Below are 22,888 nucleotides of genomic sequence, written 5' to 3' on the forward strand. Positions count from 1 at the left end.
AGTATGCATAGTTTTTAATACAAGTTCTGTTTTTTCCATACTGCAAGGCAAAATGCAATGACCATTTACAATATTGCTGAGCTCTGTTAAAGCTAGTTAATGTTCCTTGCCTGTGCTAATGTACAAGGCCACTGTATTTTATAAGGGTGAGGAAACTCTTTACTTATGACCTGTAATTCTCAAGGATTGTTATATGTCCTAGAATAATGCTGATTCAAAATTCTACTAGGTGGGGCAAAGGGATTACATTTTCAGTCTTTCTTGCCAACTCTTTCCAGCATTTAACTAAATTATGTAGGATCTTTTGAGAATTATAGACTTTTGAAGCTAACGTGTACTTTAAGGATAAGGATCTCCTAATCTAACCTCCTCATTTCCTAAATGTCCAAGAGAGTTTTTCCTGCCCAAGTTAAAAGAGCCAACACTGGAACTCTGGTCTCCTGATTCCAAGTCCAATTTGATATGTATGTTTTCTGTTTCCTTTTCCATTTTAAACTATCCCAACCATCATTGCCTGAGATTTGTTTTTTGCTTTACAGTCTCACGGCTTCTACTTAATCGTCTAAATGTTCAGATTTTTTCATAATTCTATTTTATCCTTATAGCATTCTCCTAGGGTTTCCAGATTCTACTTTGAGAAATCTCGAGTGAGGAACGTGATCTGGAGGCTTCCCCACAAAACTCTGCTGGATCCTCCAAGAAGACAGAGAAATCTGTAACCCACAGTCTGTAGCGGTCTCTCTCATCCATTCCATACTGAAGTTTCCAAGGAAGCACAGAGAGACGAACAGGAGGATTATGTCTGTTCTTTTTAGAAACAAGTCTGTTCAGATTTCATACATGCTGCTAATTTCTTCTTTTTGCTTCTATGTCAAGAAGGCTTTTTACCACCTGTCTGAGAGCAGATTTCTCTTGCACTGTGGCACATTTAGCTTCTGCAAAATTAGATGAAAACAGTTTTGTTTTTGTTTTTCTAAGACAGAGGAGGAGCACAGAAGAGACATCAAAGATGATTCTGGCCAAGGCTGCCTCTCCCCACAAGCTCCCCCAGTTGTGTGGGAAAGAGAAGCATAAACTCTTATGGGGCAAAAATGAAGAAAGAATGGAGGTGGGGAAAGTCAATGATAAATTATAAGAGAGCTGCGGTTTAAACAGGAGATGTATGAGAAAAGTACAGGCTGACTCATCATTAGTACAGATAGTGTGGCACAAATGACCATTTTCATTGCTGTTTGAACATTCATTGCCACATAGAGCTCACAAATTTTGTGACCCTGTCAACGACAATGAGATGAGAAAAACAAGAACATATGCTGAGTTTTTCATAATACTAAATTTATTCTATTTAAAGGAGCATCTTATATTTCTTTTTCTTTTTTTTTTTTTTTGAGACAGAGTCTCGCTCTGTTGCCCAGGCTGGAGTGCAGTGGCCGGATCTCAGCTCACTGCAAGCTCCGCTTCCCGGGTTCACGCCATTCTCCTGCCTCAGCCTCCCGAGTAGCTGGGACTACAGGCGCTGCCACCTCGCCCGGCTAGTTTTTTGTAGTTTTAGTAGAGACGGGGTTTCACTGTGTTCACCAGGATGGTCTCGATCTCCTGACCTCGTGATCCACCTGTCTCGGCCTCCCAAAGTGCTGGGATTACAGGCTTGAGCCACCGCGCCCGGCCGCATCTTATATTTCAAGATTATAGTCTTCTTTCTTTAGTCCTAAAACATTTCTTTTATGAAATGACAGTGAAGGTAGATAATAATTGATTTTTTGTTTGTTTGTTTTTGAGATAGAGTCTTGCTCTGGTGCCCAGGCTGGAGTGCAGTGGCACCATCTCAGCTCACTACAACCTCCGCCTACCAGGTTCAAGTGATTCTCCTGCCTCAGCCTCGCAAGTAGCTGGGATTACAGGTGCACGCCACTACGCCCAACTTTTTGTACTTTTAGTAGAGATGGTTTTCACTATGTTGGCCAGGCTAATCTTGAATTCCTGGCTTGAAGTGATCTGCCTGCCTCAGCCTCCCCAAGTGCTGGGATTATAGGAGCCACCACACCTGACATAACTGGTATTTTTTCATGTGCTTCCTGGGCAACTGAAAAAATTGATTACTCTGTTGTTTCCTCCTTTTTTTTTTTTTTTTTGGTTTTGCACCAATTTGTGAGACCCAAGCATCTCCTACCTAGAAAAAAACACACTAAACAGTAAATTATTACCAACCTATTTGAAACAAATCTCATTAATATATACCTCAAGGAGAAGACTTAAAGAAATCTTACTTCTCATTCTTAATAGCTGTCTCCATAAAAATATTCCACAAGTGTATCGAATTAGCCCTAACAACTACTGTTAAGTGATTAATGAAACAGGAGTGACAGGAGTGAATTTAATAATAGCGATAAATACAGATGGGACTACATAACTTTGGAGGTCCTGATGCAAAACTCTCTGTATTCGATGGTATCTCAGCTTTCTCATCTGAAATGAATGAAGACATTAATTATAATGATGCTCATAGCAATAAGAAAAAAATTCAAAACAAAACCCATACTCTCTGACAACATGCTTTTGTTCTTATTACTTACTACCCACTCCACATATGCTAGAAGCACTAAATGAAGCTGCAAAGAGAAGGCAGTATGAGGATGAACGTGGTTCCTGGCCTCGTGTAAAGCAGTATGGAGCAGTGGCTTCCCCCAGAGCATTTGCGTTGTGTGGCAATAAAATGCAGTTGCACAAACGTTAGGCAAACTCACTTAAGGAGAGAGCAGGCTTAGGACCGAAGGTGTTCTCTGTTCTAGGCAACTTTTCAACCTATCTTCCTCTAAAGTGGAGGCAGATTTTCCTCCACCTTCTATTCTTCTTTGAACTCCTTCCCCTTCCAGCACCTCCCATCTCTAGATTTCCAAACTCTAGGAGTTTGTCTAGAGTCATGCATATCACTGCTATTCATCTGCTTATTTAAAAAGCACTGGTCCCGGCCTAGAGTACTTACAGAGCTGTTTCCCTGTGAGGGTCTTTATCCTTCATGCAGAGCTAAAAGCAAACATGGCAATAAATTAGCCTGCTTTTTAAGGCCCATGGAGAAATATTTTGAATGCATTAAGATGACTTGAGGACAGGGGCATGGAAATACAGCCACCTCTGTACTGGCTCAGGTGTTGTTTTGGGGGCCACACTAGTAGTTATTATTAAATGCAGAGAAGATGTAACTGTTAGTTAAGATACTTCCAGGATCTTAGATACTCGAGTATTTCTTTTTTTATAGAAAAAAAATGTGGCCGAGTGGGGTGGCTTACGCCTGTAATCCCAGCACTTTGGGAAGCCGAGGAGGGTGGATCATTTGAGGTTGGCAGTTCAAGACCAGCCTGGCCAACATGGTGAAACCCCGTCTCTACTGAAAATACAGAAAAAAAAAAAGCCAGGTATGGTCCGCGTGCCTGTAGTCCCAGTTACTCTGGAGGCTGAGTCAGGAGAATGGCGTGAACCCGCGAGGTGGAGCTTGCAGTGAGCTGAGATCGTGCCACTGCACTCCAGCCAGGGTGACAGAGCAAGACTCCGTCTCAAAAAAAAAAAAAAAAAAAACCTTTGTGGCTGGGCATGGCAGCTCATACCTATAATCCTAGTGCTTTGGGAGGCTGAGGCAGGCAGATCACTCGAGCTCAGGAGCTCGAGACCAGCCTGGGCAACATGGCAAAACCCTGTCTCTACAAAAAATACAAAAATTAGCAGGGCATGGAGGTGCATGCCTGTGGTCCCAACTACTTGGGAGGCTGAGGTGGGAGGATCACTTGAGCCCAGGAGGTTGAGGCTACAGTGAGCTGTGATCATGGCACTGCACTCCAGCCTGGGAGACAGAGTAAAACTTTATCTCAAAAAGAAAGAAAGAAAGAAAGAAAGAAAGAAAGAAAGAAAGAAAGAAAGAAAGAAAGAAAGAAAGAAAGAAAGAAAGATCACTCGAGCTCAGGAGCTCGAGACCAGCCTGGGCAACATGGCAAAACCCTGTCTCTACAAAAAATACAAAAATTAGCAGGGCATGGAGGTGCATGCCTGTGGTCCCAACTACTTGGGAGGCTGAGGTGGGAGGATCACTTGAGCCCAGGAGGTTGAGGCTNAAGGAAGGAAGGAAGGAAGGAAGGAAGGAAGGAAGGAAGGAAGGAAGGAAGGAACCAACAACAAAAATATGCTTGGGAATGGAATAGGGAGCGGAGTGAATTGCTTCTTGAGAGACATGGCTGCCCTGTTACTATGTGTTCCAAGGAGAATGCCCCTTGCTGAATGATGAACTCAGCCTAGGGCTTTCTGCCATATTTGCTCTTCTTTGGCACTGGCTTAACTGGCAGAGTCAAATGCATGGCATTAACCTATGCATGCACATATTCTGAATCATATCAACCAATGAGGATAACTACTTTATAGTTCAAACCCCAGCCCACTACAGCCAGGGCATCTGGTTATAGTCCAGAGGTGAGCAGCCAGTGCCATCTTTTTCATGCAGATCTCTGAATCTAGAGCAGATGTTCCTCCTTATACTTATTTATCATACAACAGGTACCATAGCAACAATAAAGGGAAATTTAAAAGGAAGGAAAATCAGCCCCCAATTCCCTACCCCTGGCAACACAGCTATTTTCAATTCAGGCTTTGCCCATGTGCACTTCTCTTCTTTGTAAATCTGTACTCATAATATACCATATAATTTTTATTCCCTTGAGCAACTATATTTTAAGATCTCATGGTAGAAAGACCAGATTTGACTTTGCCAAGAAGGGTTCCTAACTGAAGTCACTTATATTTCTAGCTTTCTGCCTTTATTCAGATGATCGTTTTTTACTTAAATAGCTCAGAATACTTAGATACCTCCATTATTTTCTTTCTTCTAGCAACCAGTCCAAAGCACAATGTCAGAAAGATCACAACACATGCAGCAATAATGGGCTCTACTGGTACACTCACAGTTTTATCTGTTGGAAATGCAAACACAGGGAATAAGAATGAACATTTACATACTTCCAGTACATCCCAGCAATGGTGCCTTGAACTTTATGTATATCATCCCCTTAATTAAACCTTCTCAACAATCTCAAAAGATAGATATGATTGTCCTCATTTTACAGGTGAGGAACCAGGGGCTTTGAGGGGTTAGAATGCTTGTCCAAAGTCAGAGAACTAGGCCGGGTGCAGTGGCTCATGCCTGGAATCCCAGAACTTTGGAAGGCCAAGGCAGGCAGATCACTTGAGGTCAGGAGTTCAAGACCAGGCTGGCCCACATGGTGAAACCCCATCTGTACAAAAAAAAAAAAATAGCTGGGCATGGTGGTGAGTGCCTGTATTCCCAGCTACGTGGGAGACTGAGGCAGGAGAATTGCTTGATCCTGGGAGACAGAGGTTGCAGTGAGCCAGGGTCGCACCACTGCATTCCAGTCTAAGTGACAGAGCAAAACTCTGTCTCTCCAAAAAAAAAAAAAAAAAAAAAAAAAGTCACAGAACTAGTAAATGGCAGAGGCAGGTTTTGAATCAATTCCTTGGTGGATTAATAATTTATTGTAATATGAGTAACTCCCCTAAAACAAGTAGGCCATTTTGTGCTTCCTTCACCCACAGTTTTTGCCACACGCAGAGCAGAATTAGATTGAAGTCAACGGTTTTGCCTGGATTTTGAAAAGCCCAAAATATATTGGGAAGTATCCTGGGGTGGGTGAGGGAAGAGAGGGAGGAAGGCTTTGAGAGCAAGAAGAGAAAGGGTGGAGAGCTTTCTGGACTAAGAAGGAGAGAGAGGTCTGTGGGCCTCAAAAGCAGTGGGGAGCCTTGTACCTGTACTACGATGGTGCCCCAAGCAGGTGACAAGACATTATAGAAGGTAGGTGGCTACATAGTGTCTCTAGGGAAGTAGGACTCTAAGCATTAGCCTTCCCAACCTTGGCAAAGGTTTCCGCATCTCTCTAAATGCCATGCAAAGACAGAGGGCCTACTTCTAACTGGGACTAGGAAGAGATCAGCAGCAACCACAACAGCTTGGAAGTGAAAGTCTACTCCTTTATTTTCTAAACACCAGGCAAACTGAGAGCTACTTTTTTTTTTTTTTTTTTTAGACAGAGTTTCGATCCTGTTGCCCGGGCTGGAGTACGGTGGTGCAATCTTGGCTCACTGCAACCTCTGCCTCCCGGGTTCAAGTAATTCTCCTGCCTCAGCCTCCTGAGTAGCTGGGATTACAGCCGCATGCTACCATGCCCAGATAATTTTTGTATTTTTTAGTGGAGATGGGGTTTCACTGTGTTAGCTAGGATGGTCTCGATCTCCTGACCTTGTGATCCGCTTGCCTTGGCTTCCCTAAGTGCTGGGATTACAGGTGTGAGCCACCGCACCTGGCCAAGAGCTACTTTATTTATCAGTCACTATAGGCATAGTGCCTGTGTTTTCAAGCTTTCTAAGAGCCTCTGAAAATATTTGAGACCCAGAAAAAAAATGATTGGCCCCAAGATATGAAAATAAAGTAGCAAAATTAATCAAAATTAATCAATGTTTAAGCATCTGTAAAATGCAATCTGGCATCAACTATAACTCAATTGTTAAATAATGATGTTTAAACCTCAAGAACCAAATGAGTAACTTATTTATAACAAAATTCAAAATCTATACAAGTTATAAAAATTCTTTCAAAAATTTTACAGCAGAAAGCACAGATAATGTGCTTTGCTTTTAATATCTTTAATATGATATGGAATGAAGCTCTCACAAGTAAAAGTGAAAGCCAGGCAGGGCGGCATACCTGTAGCCCCAGCCACTTGGGAGGCTGAGGCAGGAGGATTGCTTAAGCCCAGGAGTTCAGGGTTATAGCACCCGATGATTGCACCTATGAATAGCCACTGCTCTCTACCTTGGGCAACATAGTGAGACCCTATTTTTTTTTTTTTTTAGACAGAATCTCGCTCTGCCACCCAGGCTGGAGTGCAGTGGCTTGATCTCAGCTCACTGCAACCTCTGCCTCCTGGGTTCAAGCTATTCTCCTGCCTCAGCCTCCCGAGTAGCTGGTACTACAGGTGTGCAATACCATGCCCAGCTAATTTTTGTATTTTAGGTAGGTAGAGACAGGGTTTCACCATGTTGGCCAGTCTGGCCTCGAACTCCTGATCTCAAGTGATCTGCCTGCCTTGGCCTCCCAAAGTGCTGGGATTATAGGTGTGAGCCACCATGCCTGGCCAACCCTATTTTTTAATTAAAAAAAAATTTTTTTTAGAGATGGAGCCTGGGTATGTTGGCCAGTCTGGTCTTGAACTCCTGACCTCAAGCAGTTCTCCTACCAGGGCCTTCCAAAGTGTTGAAATTACAGGCGTCAGCCACTGCACCTGGCAGGACCCCGTTTCTTAAAAAAATAATAAAGTAAAAGTGCTTAAGGTCAACAAAGGTTTTTAAGTGACCTTGTCCAAGCCCCTGGATTCTGATGCCACCCAACGAGGGGAAGGAGCTTCAGTCATTGCTTAAATAACATTTTAGGCATTTAAAGGAAATTAAGCATGTGCTATTTCTTGTACAATTGAGTTTATGGATTGAGGTGCAGTCAATAAATATTTACTGGGTGACTAATGTGTGTTATGCACTGTGTTCAGCTCTGCAAAAAATAGGACAGGTGTGGAAGGCTCCTCTGCCTTCATGGAGCTCATCTTCTAGTGGGGGAGACAGACATTAAACAAACAGATACTACAGATTAAGTATTAGAAAGGAAACAGGGTCATGAAATAGCAAGTGAAGGGCAAAAGCCAGGGAAGAAGGGAAGAAGTGACTTTAAGTAAATTTAATTTCAAAGCCCAATCCCTATATACCTTAAGATTATGAAACAGGGTTTATCTCCCCTGTCCCCATAGCTGTATAACACACTAACCAATTATTATTATTATTTTTGGAGACAGGGTCTCACTCTGTCACCCAACCTGGAGTGCAGTGGCATGATCATGGCTCACTGCAGCCTCGACCTCTAGGGCTTAAGAGATCCTCCTACCTTAGCCTCCTGAGTAGTTGAGACTACCAGTGCGTGCCACCACACCCAGCTAATTTTTCTATTTGTTGAAGAGACAGCGTCCCAGCAAGTTGCCCAGGTTGTTTTGGAACTCTTGGCCTCAAGCAACCCTTCCACTTGGCCTCCCGTAGTCCTGGGATTACAGGCACGAACCATCCCATGCAGCCTGTAATTACCTTTTTTATAATTTTCCTGCTCTTGATAACTTTGGGGAATAAATGGATTAAATTTTTGCCCTCTCTTGGCTGTTTCTAAACATTATTCTCATGAAGGTATGGGTCACATCACCCCTATGGAGAAACTTTGCTCAGTGAGCCTTTTTCTAGTAAGCCCTGGTTCTGTACTAGCCAGCTCTGGGACACACCAAAGGGCCCTCACCTTACTGGGGAGCCCCTCACCTTACTGGGGAGCCCCTCTATTTGCAAGATGTCAAAAAAAAGGGGAAGTAAAGGTGGGACAATTAGAAAAAGAAATCAGAATTCATTCACAGGTTGGAATATTTTTACCAAGCCAGATAAAATGAAGCCACATGTGACAGCTCTTATTCTGTTTTTTATTTACTTATTTTTTGAGACAGAGTTTTGCTCTTGTTGCCCAGGCTAGAGTGTAGTGGTGCGATATTGGCTCACTGCAACCTCTGCCTTCTGGTTTCAAGTAATTATCCTGCCTCAGCCTCCCAAGTAGCTGGGATTATAGGCGCCTGGCCATCACGCCCGGCTAAATTTTTTTTTTTTTTTTTTTTTTTTTTGTATTTTTAGTAGAGACAGGATTTCATCATGTTGGTCCGGCTGGTCTCAAACTGCTGACCTCATGACCCACCAGCCTCAGCCTCCCAAAGTGCTGGGATTACAGGCGTGAGCCACAGCGCCCGGCCAACAGTTCTTATTCTATGAACAAACTGAAGTAAACAACCCTACCCATTGGCTTGCTTTGGATTTCAAATTTCTGTTGAAAGTGACTTTGGTCTGGGCATGGTGGCTCATGCCTGTAACCCCAGCACTTTGGGAAGCTGAGGTGGCAGATTGCTTGAGCCTAGGAATTCAAGACCAGCCTGATCCACATGGCAAGACCTCATCTCTACAAAAACAATTTTTAAAATTAGCTGGTTGTGGTGGCACGCACCTGTCCCAGCTATTCAGGAGGCTGAGGTGGGAAGATCGCTTGAGCCTGGGGGGATGAGGTTGCAGTGAACTATGATTATGCCAATGCACTCCAGCCTAGGTGGCAGAGCGATACCCTGTCTCAAAAAAAAAAAAAAAAAAGAAAGAAAAGAAAAAGAAAGAAAAAAGAGACTCTGGCGAAGGTAATTGCATAACTGCGCCTCTCCCCTTGTCCTGTTTTACGGTCTCATTTGTAACCAGATCTGATATTTCCCTCCCATATTCATCATGGTTAAATAATCCCAACACATGGGCTAAATCTTGTGCTCAAGAAAAGATCTGTGATGTCATCTGTAGCTTTGCATGGCCTCATTTAGGTACTTCCTCACTGAGCCGTGAAGCCAGGAGAGGCCTCATGAAAGCATTTAGCCTGAGCCCCAGCAGCAGAGCATTTACGCCACCAGCCGTGGGAAGTAGCTAAGCAAGAAGAAATAAGAAAAACAAGTTAGTTTGGAAGAGCCCCACCCAAAACAAGTTTCTGCCCACCTGAAAGCCAATTTGCTAAGCTAGCATCCTGATTGCCACATAAGCTGTATTTTTAAAAAATGTGACACAGAACAATTATGATTTCTTCTTAACCAGGAGGGATATAATTCCCTGGCCTCCAAGTGTGGTGTTCATAGTCACTTAGGATGGCAGGGCATGAGGCCCACCCTTCCATGCTTTTGTGGTCTTGCGGGAGGTAAATAGCCACAAAGCTTTTTCACTGCTTCTATCTCATGGGTACTCAGGATATTTGTGGGTTTGCTTTTAAAACAAGGAGCCCCTGAGCAATTGTTAGTGCTCTGCAGGACGAATTACTGGTCATTCCAGGAATCACAGTGACGGGCATTCAACCTCCAGTAACTCTTCTTCCCCACCAGCCACTCTGTTCATATCCCATAACCTTCCCCTCAAGGGGAAGGAAATAAGACACGCTAAGGTTATATCACCACAACACTTCTGGCAGGGGTTCAGTTGGCTTCCTGGGGACTGGCAAGACTGGCAATGAGTGGGTACAGGGAGGCAAATGACAAAGTGAATAATGTTCTAACAAGATATGGGAGTCTCAGCGTGTTGGGCTGCTTCTGGTGTGCTAGCGTGAGAGCAGACAACGTGTGAATGAGCATTTTCGGCATCTGCTACCCCAGGCATTTTGCCTTTCTCTTTCTGTATGAGCAAGAAATATGAGGAGGGAAAACCCCACAGATGGTCATTTGTTCTGTCATTGTAGAGGTGATAACCCTGGGTAGATGAAGAATGAATCCAAGAGAAAGGGCTTTTTTCCCCCTTATTTTTTCCTACTCTCTCTGCTGATTAGCCTACAGGTTAGAATTTGAGTTAGGAGTGGTTGTAGAGATCCATTTTCTTATCTAGTCATAATTTCTCTTCTCTGTGTGTTTTTTACTTCTCTTCTGTTAGTTATGAAGCTATGAACTCAAAAGTCCAGTTGCTACACACCTCGTTGCCCAGAAGAATTCATGGAAATACTCCTCCCTAAAAGCCAAGCAGAATTGTTTCCTATATTTTGTTCTAAGAAAGGATCTTTGCTCAAAAAACAGTGTCCTGTATGGAATGGGCATGATTTCCCTAAAAGGATGGATCAGGATTCTTAGTGGAAAAATCCTTGGATGGGGATGATTCTCCAAAGAAAATCCTAGCCACTAATCATAATTGTTATTATCATTTATTGTCACCAAAAATATTTACGAGCATCTGGCGTGAGTTTTGCACTGTGCTGAGTATTACTTAAAGAGAGAGTTACCTTTAACAATCAGGTGAAAGTCCAAGCTCTCCGTTTGCAGAGATGACTTTGCAGTACAACTGTAGGTTCCGTTGTCAGATTTCTCGACTTTGGTGATTGACAGCTGAAAAGACTCACTTGTCTGTTGGATTTGGTGATGGCTTTTCTCTAAATCCAGGAGACTTCTGTTTTTGTACCACATCATTTGAGCCTGGGGGTTGGCTTTCACACTGCAAACCAACTTCACGTTACTGCCTTCCTCAACTGTTTGGAAGTTGTTTCCACTTAGGAGAGGAGGAACTGCAAGACTCAAAGCATTTAGATTTAATTAGCTGATAAGCAATAGTTCACTGTCAGAGTTCAAAGTCTTCCTTCAGTCTATCTCATGTGGTCATTTATTCATTTGACAAAAATGTATTAAATACGTACTGTGTGCCAAGCACTGGGGTAACAAGGGCAAATAACACTTCCAGTTCCAAACCTCATGGAACTTTTAATGTGACGAACAAGACAAACCATGAAACAATATATGATTATGAGCATGATATATAGTAATGAATCTATGATAAGCAGACAATGTGTAACACTACCCAAGAGTATAACCCTTGAGTCTTTGTTCTCTGAGACTTAATAAACCAACCTGTGCTAGTGTTGCACAAAACAGTACAAAATTGAGAAGGCATACACTGCAATTAGACCTAATTCCATCTACACCATTTACTGTGACTTTGAGACAGTTAACTAACTGCTAAGGCCTCTGTTTCTCATGTAAAAAAATGGGATAATCATACATCTCCTGAGATGCTGTAAAGATTAAATAAAATAATCCCTGTAAAGAATTTGCCACAGTGCTAGCTACTATTATTATTACGGTGGTGGTGGTTTTGAGGGTTACTCTCACCGTCTGTTTTTGCATTTTATCTAACCATTGCCTTGGTAACATATTTACCAATGCATCTCTATGCATCTCTGCGTTTTCTCAGTGGTGCTCTAGAAATAATGTCCTCCTCCCAGGTGTTCTAAGCATGAGAACTCTGGCATCTGTGGAAGGCAAGTGAGTCCCTCTCATCCCTCTGTGTGAGCAATTCCTTCTTCCCTCTACAATAAGGGGAGTTGTAGACCCATAGACAGTCAAACATGTATATCACCTTGCATATTCTGGCAGAAGTGCAGAATAGTAATGAAATGGTTGGAGAGTGGGAACTAGGAAAAAGATAGAGATGGAGAAGGAGGAAAAAGGAGCTTGTATAATCTGCACACTGAATAATTACACCCTGAGTAGGCTGTGCTATTAATAACTCTCTCAGAAGAATGATATTTTGTTGCTCTTTGGAATGAGCTTGAATTCTGTATCAAATCCAACAAGGATGTTATATGGTATTCGGATATGCAGGAAGCTGCTGGAATAGAGAACATAATTGCCAAATAGAACAATTCCATTTGTGGACAGATTCTGTTAGTGATTTCTTTTTATTTAACTATTTGAAATTAATTTAAGCACATCAGTATATGTGAATATCTCCTCTGTAAAAATTAGTACTTTTCAGATAAAGCTAAGATCCAAGCTGGTCACCTCCTGACCCCCAGAGATACCCGCTGCTATGAGTTTGGTGTAAATCCTTCCCTATCTTTCTTTTTTCTTAAATAGTTTTCTATACATATAGTGTACCCATAGGAGATATACCATATTATTTTAGGGGCATGGAAAGGATTTACATAAAGTACTTCATTTCTCTCAATAACTTGCATGTTTTTGAGATATGTTCATATTTAACCACAGAGATCTAGCTTATTGCTTTTAGAATGCATTACTTTAATCATTTGTGTTTTGATGAGCATTAGGTTGTTTTCATTTTAAAATGTTAAACAATGATACAGTAAACATCCTTGTACATATCTCTTTACCCCTACGTGCATGTATACATCTCCAAGGTTAACATCTAGAAGGAGAAATGCTGTGTCATAGGATATGCACACTTTAAATTTTGATAGGTATTATGAAAGAGGTGTTCTCAATTTAAACTTTCAGCAACGATGTATGAGAGAAACTGTTTCTCCATATTCTCCTCCAAACAGTGTATTATCAAGCTTCCATTTGGTTCTTGATCTGCTATTTATAACAATAATGGTCCTGCCTTTGAAGGGTACATAATATCCTTGTCACGTTTTATGAGCTCATTTTGATTTATTGGTTGATGACTTTGTGTCAGTACTGTCATTATGGATTACTGAGCAATTAACTATACACACACACTTAGCAACAGTGATATTTAGGAGATTCTTCTAAAGAGAATTTAAAAAGTGGATTGAGGCTGGAAAACTGAAAACAATTTCTTTAAGTCATCAAATCACAAATCACATTGTTGGCATTTCTGCCGTGTCTCCCTTAAGAGGGTTCCATCAGCCCAGGCAACATAGCAAAACCCCATCTCTACAAAAAATACAAAAATCAGCTCGGCGTGGTGGTGTGTGCCTGTAGTCCCAGCTACTTGGGAGGCTGAGGCAGGAGGATCACTTGAGCCTGGGAGGCAGAGGTTACAGTGAGTTGAGATTGTGCTACTGCACTCTAGTGTAGGTGACAGAGTGAGACGTTGTCTCCAAAAAAAAAAAAAAAAAAAGAAAGAAAGAGGTTTCATGGAATAAGCACTTAAGCACTAGGTTAGAAGCTTGGGAATTAGTGTTTTGTTCTCAGCTGCAGCTATGATTTGAGCCCCTAGTCCGGGCCTTAGTTTCCTTAGCTGTCTTTTTTTGACAGGGTCTCACTCTGTTGCCTAGGTTGAAATGCAGTGGGGCAATCATAGCTCGCTGAAGCCTCAATCTTCTGGGCTCAGGCGATCCTCTAGCCTCAGCCTCCCGAGTAGCTGGGGCTACAGGTGTGTGCCACCATGCCCAGTTAATTAAAAACATACTTTTTTTTTTTTTTTTTTTTGGTAGAAATAGGGTCTCACTATGTTATGTTTGTAGAGATAGGGTCTTTCTACCAAATCGTACTGCATCATCATACCTCACCCATCGCCATACCATCCACACCATTCTCATGCAGAACCAGCTTTTCACCCAATGACCCATGTGATCACCTACATAATATCACTTGACAGTCCCCTAAGCCTATACAGTTCCACCAACAGGTTACCAATACCTGGAACCCAGTCATTGAAGAGCTTCACCTTTTTTGACTTTAAGGTAATGTTTAAAGATTCCCTAATGAAAATCTTTTTTTTTTTTTGAGATGGGGTCTCACTGTGTTGCCCAGGCTGAAGTGCAGTGGTGGCATCTCAGCTCATTGCAACCTCCGCTTCTTTAGTTCAAGCAATTCTCCTGCCTCAGCCTCCTGAGTAGCTGAGATTACAGGTGCCCACCACCGCACCTGGCCAATTGTTGTATTTTTAGTAGAGGCCAGGTTTCGCCATGTTGATCAGGCTGGTCTCGAACTCCTGATCTTAAGTGATCCATTTGCCTCTGCCTCCCAAAGTGTTGGGATTACAGGCATGAGCCACTGTGCCAGGCCATGAAAATCTGTCTAAGCAGAACACAAAAGCTAGGCACTACAAAGGAAAAGACTTGTAGCTTTAAATATATAAACATTTAAAATTTCAATATGGCAAAAAAGAACTATAAAAATTTTCAAAAACAAGTAGGAGAAATACTTACAATTCAAAATGACAAAGGACTAATTTCCTTAATCCACAAAACCCTCGTACAGATTAACGAGCAAAAGGCATAAAACCCAACAGAAAAAAATGAGTTAAGGATACAAGCAGGCATTTCACGGAAACAAACAAAAAAGGCCAATATGTTTACATAAAGGTGAACACCCTCTTTCTTAATTTAAAAATTGAAAATAGGCTGGGCGCAGTGGCTCACACCTGTAATCCCAGCAGTTTGAGAGGCTGAGGTAGGCAGATCACTTCAGGTTAGGAGCTTGAGACCAGCCTGGCCAACATGGTGAACCCCCGCCGTCTCTACTAAAAATACAAAAATTAAAAATTAGCCGAGTGTGGTGGTAGGTGCCTGTAGTCCCAGCTACTCAGGACGCTGAGGCAGGAGAATCGCTTGAACCCGGGAAGGCAGAGGTTGCAGTGAGCCAAGATTACGCCACCGCACTGCACTCCAGCCTGGACAACAGAGCGAGACTCTGTCTAAAAAAAAAAAGAAAGAAAGAAAGAAAAAAGGAAAAGAGAATTTCAAAGGAGGCTGGCAAATTCTCAGAGTTTGACGATACTCAGTGCTCATGAGGGTGAGGGGAAATAGGTACTCTCATGCTTTGTGGTGGGAGCGTAAATTGGGCAATTTGGCGATACCAAGACCTAGATTTCAACTACCATTTCATATGTTACAGACATTACAGACCCACTAGCCGTTTCTGTTCCCCTCACTCACAAATAACATTCAGTGCCACCGAAATGGACACGGACGGATCCCTCCCCAGCCTGCAGGTAAAGCTGATTCCGTTGTCATTTTCACTGATGGAAGAGACACAGACAGAGCTGGAATTGATTTTGTTTCCAGATTTCAAATCCACTCTCCCCTCCTCTCGGTACCAGAGCAGTTCTTCCTCTCTGGTGTGGTTTTGAACAGCACATATCAGAGACACTTGGGAGCCAGGTGTAGTATCCAGGATATAGTTCTCAGTTTTACCATTCACAGTTAAAACAGAACCTGGGAGTATAGAGAGAAACTATTTAGATATACAGAGTAAACAACCTAGATGCTCATGAACAGGGGATTGGTTAAATAAGTTATGTTACATCAGTAGAACAAAATAAGCTCTGAACAATTAAAAATAGTCGTATTGATCTATATGATTTATATTGAAAAATATTCATAATGTATTGTTAACTGAAAAACAAAAAGATTAAAATGTGGTCATCAAATTTTGGTGCACGTTGGAATCACCAGGGGATCTTTTTAAAAGTACTGATGTAGCCGGGTGCGGGCCTATAATCCCAGCACTTTGGGAGGTAGAGGCGGGAGGACCTTTTGAGCTCAGGAGTTCAAGACCAGCCTGGGAAATATAGTCAGACTCCTTCTCCACAAAAAATAATAATAATTAAAAAAAACATTAGCCAGGCGCGGTGGTGTGCATTCGTACTTCTAGCTACTTGGGAGGATAAGGTGGGAGAATCGCTTAAGCCCAGGAGGTGGAGGTTGCAGTGAGCCAAGATCGCACCACTGCACTCCAGTCTGGGTGACCCAGCAAGACCCTGCCTCCAAAAAAAGTACTGATGCCTGGTTCTCATCCCCAGACTTCTGATTAGTTGACGTGAGTGCAATCTAGGCATTGTGTTGTTTAAAGCACCTCACCACCAGCCCCCAGGTGATTGTAATATGCAGTGAAGTTTGAGAAGCACCAGGTTAGAAACCAATACATACAGAATGATCATATGCGTGTGTGTGTATGTGTGTATGGTATACATATACACATACACACATTTTCATGGAAAAAAGACTTAGGAAAAAATCCCATATATATTGAATACACACACACACACACACACATATGCATATATGTATATACATATACACATACCATATTTAATTTGTTTACTTGAAGGGATTGAAAGTAGGAAAACAAGGGAATGAAATGGAAAAATATGTAAGGTATAAACATTAGGCAAAAAATGCAGAATATAAGTTAAAGCTCTAATAATTACTACAAATGTATCAAAATTGCACATACATATGAGTAAGAACTGATTTGAAAACACTTTTATGATTAAATGATAGGATTATGGACAAATTGGGTCTTGCATCTATAGTGTTTTAATATTGTTTTGGCAGTGAAGAAAAATAAAAAGATGTTTAAGTAGCTGGGGTTTGTGTGGTAGACAAGTCTTCGTGGGTTGGGTGATCAGGGTACATAGTAGGTTTTTTTTTTTTTCTTTCAGCTCTGACTTTTAGAAATCTATTCATTGTGTAGTAATACACTTGCATTTTGATTTTTATTTTCCTGGTTTAGAAGCAAGTAACAAAAGCTAAAAAAGAATTTTATCTATCATAAACCTGTAGCATGGATAACATTTGTTGATATGTTCTGTAAACACATTAACTTTCCTTTTAAAAAACTTAAGCTGGCCGGGCATGGTGGCTCATGCCTGTAATCCCAGCACTGTGGGAGGCCAAGACAGGCGGATCACTTGAGGTCAAAAGTTTGAGACCATCCTGGCCAACATAGTGAAACCCTGTCTCTACTAAAAATAACAAAAAAATTAGCCAGGCCTGGTGGCGGGCTCCTGTAATCCCAGCTACTCAGGAGGCTGAGGCAGGAGAATCACTTGCACCAAGGAGGTGAAGGTTGCAGTAAGCTGAAATCAGGCCACTGCACTCCAGCCTGGGTGACAAGAGTGAGACTCTTTCTCAAAAAACAAAAAACTTAAGCTACTTGTAAAGATAATCGTATTGTCTAGTATTTTTTTTTTAAATATGGAATATTGAGTGGTTGTCATCTCTGGATGAAAGTATTTAGGGAGATTTGTACTTTTTTTTTAATAGATTGCCTAATTTATTTTACTATGACTATGCATTACTTTTAAAATCAGAAAAGAGTGGTAGGGGAGCAAATGCTGGAAAGATTTTCATGTGAAATGGCATGTTCAGATAAACAGAAGATTATTTGGGGTAACATTAGTAATAAAATGCATTAAAATGTAGGAGGATTCTGGTGGTGGCTCTGGAGAGAATAGAATACTTCACCTTGTCTTGTAATAATAAAACCCCAAAAACAATACTTTTCCTTTTTTTTTTTGAGATGGAGTCTCACCCTGTTGCGCAGGCTGGAGTGTAGTGGCGCCATCTCAGCTCACTGCAAACTCTGCCTCATGAAATGGATTCACACCATTCTCCTGTCTCAGCCTCCCGAGTAGCTGGGACTACAGGCACCTGCCACCACGCCCGGCTAATTTTTTGTATTTTTAGTAGAGATGGGGTTTCACTGTGTTAGCCAGGATGGTCTCAATCTCCTAATCTCATGATCTGCCCGCCTTAGCCTCCCAAAGTGCTGGGATTACAGGCATGAGCCACCCGCCCGGCCTCCATTTGATTTTTTATTGTTAGCTAACTCCTATACTGTGAGCCATGCTAACTGTGTAGTCATTTCAATTTGGAATTTAAGGATATATCCAATGCCCATTGATCATTTTTCTTAATTGGAAATTTTCCTTTATCTAAAAAGAGGTCAAAAAGAACTTTAACTTACTTGTCATCTCACGTGGCAGAAATAAAATTACTAAGAGAAGAAATCTTCCCATTTGCATTACGACACTGCTGTTCCATGCCATCTTTAATGAGTTAAAGTAGGATCTACTAAGGGAAAAATAGTGCAGTTGGTTTTGTACTTTGGTTTGTGAACCTTCCTTCTGTCTATTATGCATTTAAAGTGAAGTCCCAGATGAATCATCCCAGCTGTAACGGTACTACTTCTAGCTTTTAATTAAACAACCCTGCCTGACTAAGTTCAAAGTACATTTAGTAGTAAGATTTTTTTTTTTAAAGCAACATAAAGAAAACCACAAGGAAATAGGCTGTGACAGATACAGCAGCATTAGGGTGCCCTGGGGAAGATAAAACCAAGAGACTTCCCTAGAGAAACTGATAGAATTTCATTTTAACAGAATGAAACTTGTGTCATTCTCAGACAGTCCCTACTGAATAAAGTAATTCTTGTTCTGAAAGTTTCTCTTGGGTCGTTTTTGAAAAGATGTTCTCTGGTAATAGAGAGTTTTTGAGATTACTCCAAATCCCATGGATTGAAATGGTATGTACTTAGGAAAGACTCAACTGAAACATGGCCTCTAGTTTAAACCATGTTAATCTTGCCTGTCTCCCACTCTTCTCTCTCTCTTCCCCTTGACCCATATGTACTAAAAATAGTAAATAACAAAGCTGTCCTTTCTCCCTTCTTGCTTTTGCTTCACCTCTCCTTCTCCCTAAGATACTCTCCACTTCCATCTGAGGAAAAAAACATATATTCATTACTTCCTTTCAAGAGTACTACTATAAATATAGTGGAACCACATATGAAAAACTTTCTGTGCAACAGGGACTGTGCTAAACACTTTACATACATCATTTCTGTCACAATTAAGCCTCCCAACAACGCTCTTGAGGTTGTTTCTATAGATTTAAAGAGATTATGTAATTTGCCTGGATCTCACAGACAGTAAATGTCAAGGTCAGGATTTGAACCCAGGACTCCCAAGACCATGCTCTTAACCACCCTACTACTACCCTACTCTTAACCACCTTACTACCCAATCTACTGCCTAGAATAATATTCTTTTCCTTTAAGAAGCTGCTGTTAGACTGGGTGCAGTGGCTTATGCCTGTAATCCCAGAACTTTGGGAGCTGAGGCGGGTGGATTACCTGAGGTCAGGAGTTTGAGACTAGCCTGACCAACAGAGTGAAACCCCATCTCTACTAAAAATACAAAAAAAAAAAAAAAATTAGCCAGGCATGGTGGCGGGCACCTGTAATCCCAGCTACTTGGGAGGCTGAGGCAGGAGAATTGCTTGAACTTAGGAGGCGGAGGTTGCAGTGAGCCGAGACTGTGCCACTGCACTCCAGCCTGGGCGACAGAGCGAGACTTGGTCTCAATAAAAATAAATAAATAAATAAATAAATAAATAAATAAATAAATAAAAAAAAAAAAAAAAGAAGCTGCTGTTATTCTTTTCCAGTCCCTGACCACTTGGAGTTCTCTCCCTTTAACACCAGTATTAAACTACAAGAGCTGAAATATACCTATACCTACTCTGCTCCTCCCCGTCCCAGGCGTGTCCCAACAGGAGTAAGTTTCATTCATGCCAGGCTCACCCTTTCTGGCAGACAAGCCTGCATCAATCTTTTCGTAAGATGCAATTACTACTAATATTGATTCTTTTGTAATTTTAAATATTTGCCAAAAAGATTTCTATCACAGTGTTGTAACAGTTATGATTGCAGAATGCGGTCAATAGTAGAATTTTCTCAAGCACTCTCCACTACAAGTACTCAATAAAAACTGAGAGTGCAGGCTTCTTGCCAGACCTCACCTCGTCCTATTAAGGGGGCAAATCTATGTCTTCTCTTTCCTTCCACTCCACCGACACGGCAACTTTTCAAAATGTATTTCCCTCACTTGGCTTGATTTTAATCTGTATGACTCTCTACTTTCTATATAAGACAGTCTTACCACTTACCTCTTGAACTCTGAGAAGCTGACTTCCTTGGCCAACTGTTCCTCTGCCTGAAAACCCTAAATGCTTTCCCTGTTACAATCCTTTATAATACTTGAATTTGAACACTTTATGACAGTAGGATCAAATAAATAAGATAACTTGGGTTCAAAGTCTGTTTCTCTTTATGGAGTCTTAGAGAAGATAGTAATTGGGAAAGACATCTTCTTAAGATCTGAGTTTCTATGTGTACCTAGGTTACTAGGTGGGGCCGGATGTTAATGACAGGGATGTGTTGTTTCAAGAAAGCCTGAACTTGTGCAAAACTCTGTAGTGCATCTCACTGAATATTGTCATATTTAAGTAAGATAGCTGCGTTTTGATCGTCTACTAGCCTGGGGATTGTGATGGTACAAGTCCAAGAAGGAGTTTGACTTTCACAGATGTCAAAACATTGGAAGATTCTACATAACTTAAATAATGCTGGAAAAGTCTTAGTTACCGCTGGTAACCCAAGCCCAGTCCATAAGCTGTACCGAGCCAGGCATAGCAGGGAGCCGTTTTTTTTTTGTTCGTTCGTTTTTTGAGACAGGGTTTCACTCTGTCACCCAGGCTAGAGTGCAATGGCAAGATCGTGGCTGACTGCAACCTCTGCCTCCCAGCCTTCCAAGGAGCTAGGACTACTGGTGTGAGTCACCATGCCCAGCTAAACTTTGTTTATATATATATTTTTGGTAGAGATGAAATTTCGCCATGTTTCCTAGGCTGGTCTCGAACTCCTGGCCTTAAGCAATCTGCCCACCTTTGCCTAGGGAACAGTTTTATCCTCTTGAGGCTCTCACCTGATTGGGGGATCCTTGCATTACACTATGTTTATGGTATTATTAACGATGCAAATTTTACCTGCCAAATACTATTGTTCCCATTTACACAAAAATATAACAGAAGAATATTTATAGTTATCCACACATTTGAACACACTGTTGAAGCACACCAGCAATCTGCCTCTTACTAGCTATGTGATTTTGAAAAGTTATTTAACCTCCATGAGCCTCAGGGTCTTCATCAATACAATGGAAATAGTAATAGTGCCCTCCCTACGGAGTCACTGTGAGGATGAAATGAAATGAAGCATGTGAAGCTGCCACACAGTAAGCTCTTAGTATAACAGTAGCTCTTATTACTATTATTATTAATATAGGCTGAGCAGGGCATCCTAAATCAACACAACCTCACTATAGCATTGTTCAAGCAAAAATCAGAGCTAAGAGCAGCTCCTGTTGGCTGGGTTGCAAGCACCACCTAAGCAGGTTTTGAGTTTGCCTCTCTAGGGATCCAAGATTGTCATTTTAAAATAAATTTAGCAATGGAGTGATGTCTTGGTTCTTGGTCCCTCCAAAACAGACCCTGAGACAGAGCTTTTGAGTGCAAGTAGTTTATTTAAAGGTGATCTCGGCTAGGCACAGTGGCTCACTCCTTAATCCCAGCACTTTGGGAGGCCGAGGCGGGTGCTTCATTTGATGCCGGCAGTTCGAGACCAGCCTGGCCCACGTGATGAAACCCCCTCTCTACTAAAAATAGAAAAATTAGCTGGGCATGGTGGCGGGCGCCTGTAATCCCAGCTACTCGGGAGGTTGAGGCGGAAGAATCCCTTGAGCCTGGGAGGCGGAGGTTGTGGTGAGCTGTGACCTGGCCACTGGACTCCAATCTGGGTGAGAGAGTGAGACTCTTTCTCAAAAAAAAAAAAAAAAAAAAAAAAAGTGATCTCAGGAAGCATAGTAAGGAAGTAAGATAGGGAAGGGAGGAAACTAGTAAAGCATGTGTTAAAGGTTACTATTGTGAGCAACTGTCCTCCTGGAGCCTTGGACAAGGTTGTATTCAGTGGAGCACACCTCTGAATCAACTTCTGATAGGGAAGGAAGTGTTAGTATTTATCACCAGCTTCTCTCCATCTCCAGCGACTGAGGGGCACTCTCAAGGTGTTGACTCTCTGGCACTTTCAGCCTGCCCTGTGAGGGCAGAGTGTACTCTCTCAAGCTGGCCAAGATGTCCAGGCAAAGATGCTCAGGAAGTCACGGGCTATACGGGAACTCTTTGCAAGTAACTTCTAGGTAGGCCAAGGGGATGTGGGTAGAGCACCACCAGCAACTTCTATAATTGGATATTAGGTGGTATTAGGAAATAATGATTAACTATTATTAGTTGTGATAATGGTATTGCGGTTATGTAGAGAATGTTCTAATTCTCAGGGGATGCCTGCTGAAATATTTATGGGTCAAGTGTCATGATAATTGCAACTACCTTTCAAATGATTCAGCAAGAAAAGTAAACACATAAACACACAAAGCGAATATAGCAAATGTTAACATTTATTCAATCTAAATAGGGGTCTATAGATCTTCATTGCATTATTGTTTCAACTTTTCTGTATGACATTTTTGTCACCAGAATATTGGGGAAATATATTCAGCAGATATTTATTGAGTATCTGCCATGTGCTAAGTATTCTAAGCACTGGGGATGTGAGTTGCGGCCAAGCCAATATGGTGGCTGTGTCATGAATTAGGGAAAAGATGGCTTCTCTAGTCACTCTACTGCCATCTGTGGAAAATTGTTATAATAACTCTACAAAGCTATGATGTCTGTAAGACGAATAGTGCTTCCAGGTCTCCATAACATTAAATGGTGATACATAGATGAAAAACAAGCTCTGGGCTTTTGAAGGTCTTACATTGTAGAGTAGAACGTTAATGATGATCAGTAGCCATGCAGAGTGGCCTCAGGTGCTGAGCAGGGATTTCAGATAAGCAAAATGGTATAATGGCGCCCCTGCTGGAGAGTCAAAGAAAT

At 41.7% G+C, this 22,888-nt stretch overlaps 1 protein-coding gene across 2 annotated transcripts; it reads right to left on the reverse strand.

Annotated features, from left to right (window-relative positions):
- Window positions 1-1,851: 1,851 nt before the first annotated feature.
- On the reverse strand, window positions 1,852-20,116 carry TMIGD1 (transmembrane and immunoglobulin domain containing 1). Of its 2 annotated transcripts, XM_025363112.1 has the most exons (7): window positions 20,063-20,116; window positions 18,081-18,187; window positions 15,266-15,544; window positions 10,907-11,185; window positions 4,849-4,952; window positions 2,984-3,024; window positions 1,852-2,466 (listed from the first exon to the last, which is right to left on the reverse strand). In XM_025363112.1, exons 2-7 carry the CDS (start codon window positions 18,160-18,162, stop codon window positions 2,463-2,465), a joined length of 789 nt encoding a protein of 262 aa, XP_025218897.1. In that variant the 5' UTR covers window positions 18,163-18,187; window positions 20,063-20,116; the 3' UTR covers window positions 1,852-2,462. The 2 variants fall into 2 exon arrangements, with proteins under 2 accessions (XP_025218897.1, XP_025218898.1); XM_025363113.1 differs by lacking the exon at window positions 4,849-4,952 and having other exon boundaries at window positions 2,133-2,466.
- Window positions 20,117-22,888: the final 2,772 nt, after the last annotated feature.

The sequence above is a fragment of the Theropithecus gelada genome, chromosome 16 (genome assembly GCF_003255815.1).
Source record: "Theropithecus gelada isolate Dixy chromosome 16, Tgel_1.0, whole genome shotgun sequence".
NCBI classification, from domain to species: domain Eukaryota; kingdom Metazoa; phylum Chordata; class Mammalia; order Primates; family Cercopithecidae; genus Theropithecus; species Theropithecus gelada.

Excerpts from the sequence above, each read along its gene's own strand:
- TMIGD1 (XM_025363112.1), bottom strand. The coding sequence starts at position 18,162 with ATGGCATGGAACAGCAGTGTCGTAATGCAAATGGGAAGATTTCTTCTC. Across the intron at positions 15,545-18,080 it reads TCTGCCACGTGAGATGACAA|GTTCTGTTTTAACTGTGAAT; the intron begins GTAAGTTAAAGT and ends CTATACTCCCAG. Across the intron at positions 4,953-10,906 it reads CTTTCACCTGATTGTTAAAG|ATAAAACTGTGAGTGTACCA; the intron begins GTAACTCTCTCT and ends CATTTCCAACAG.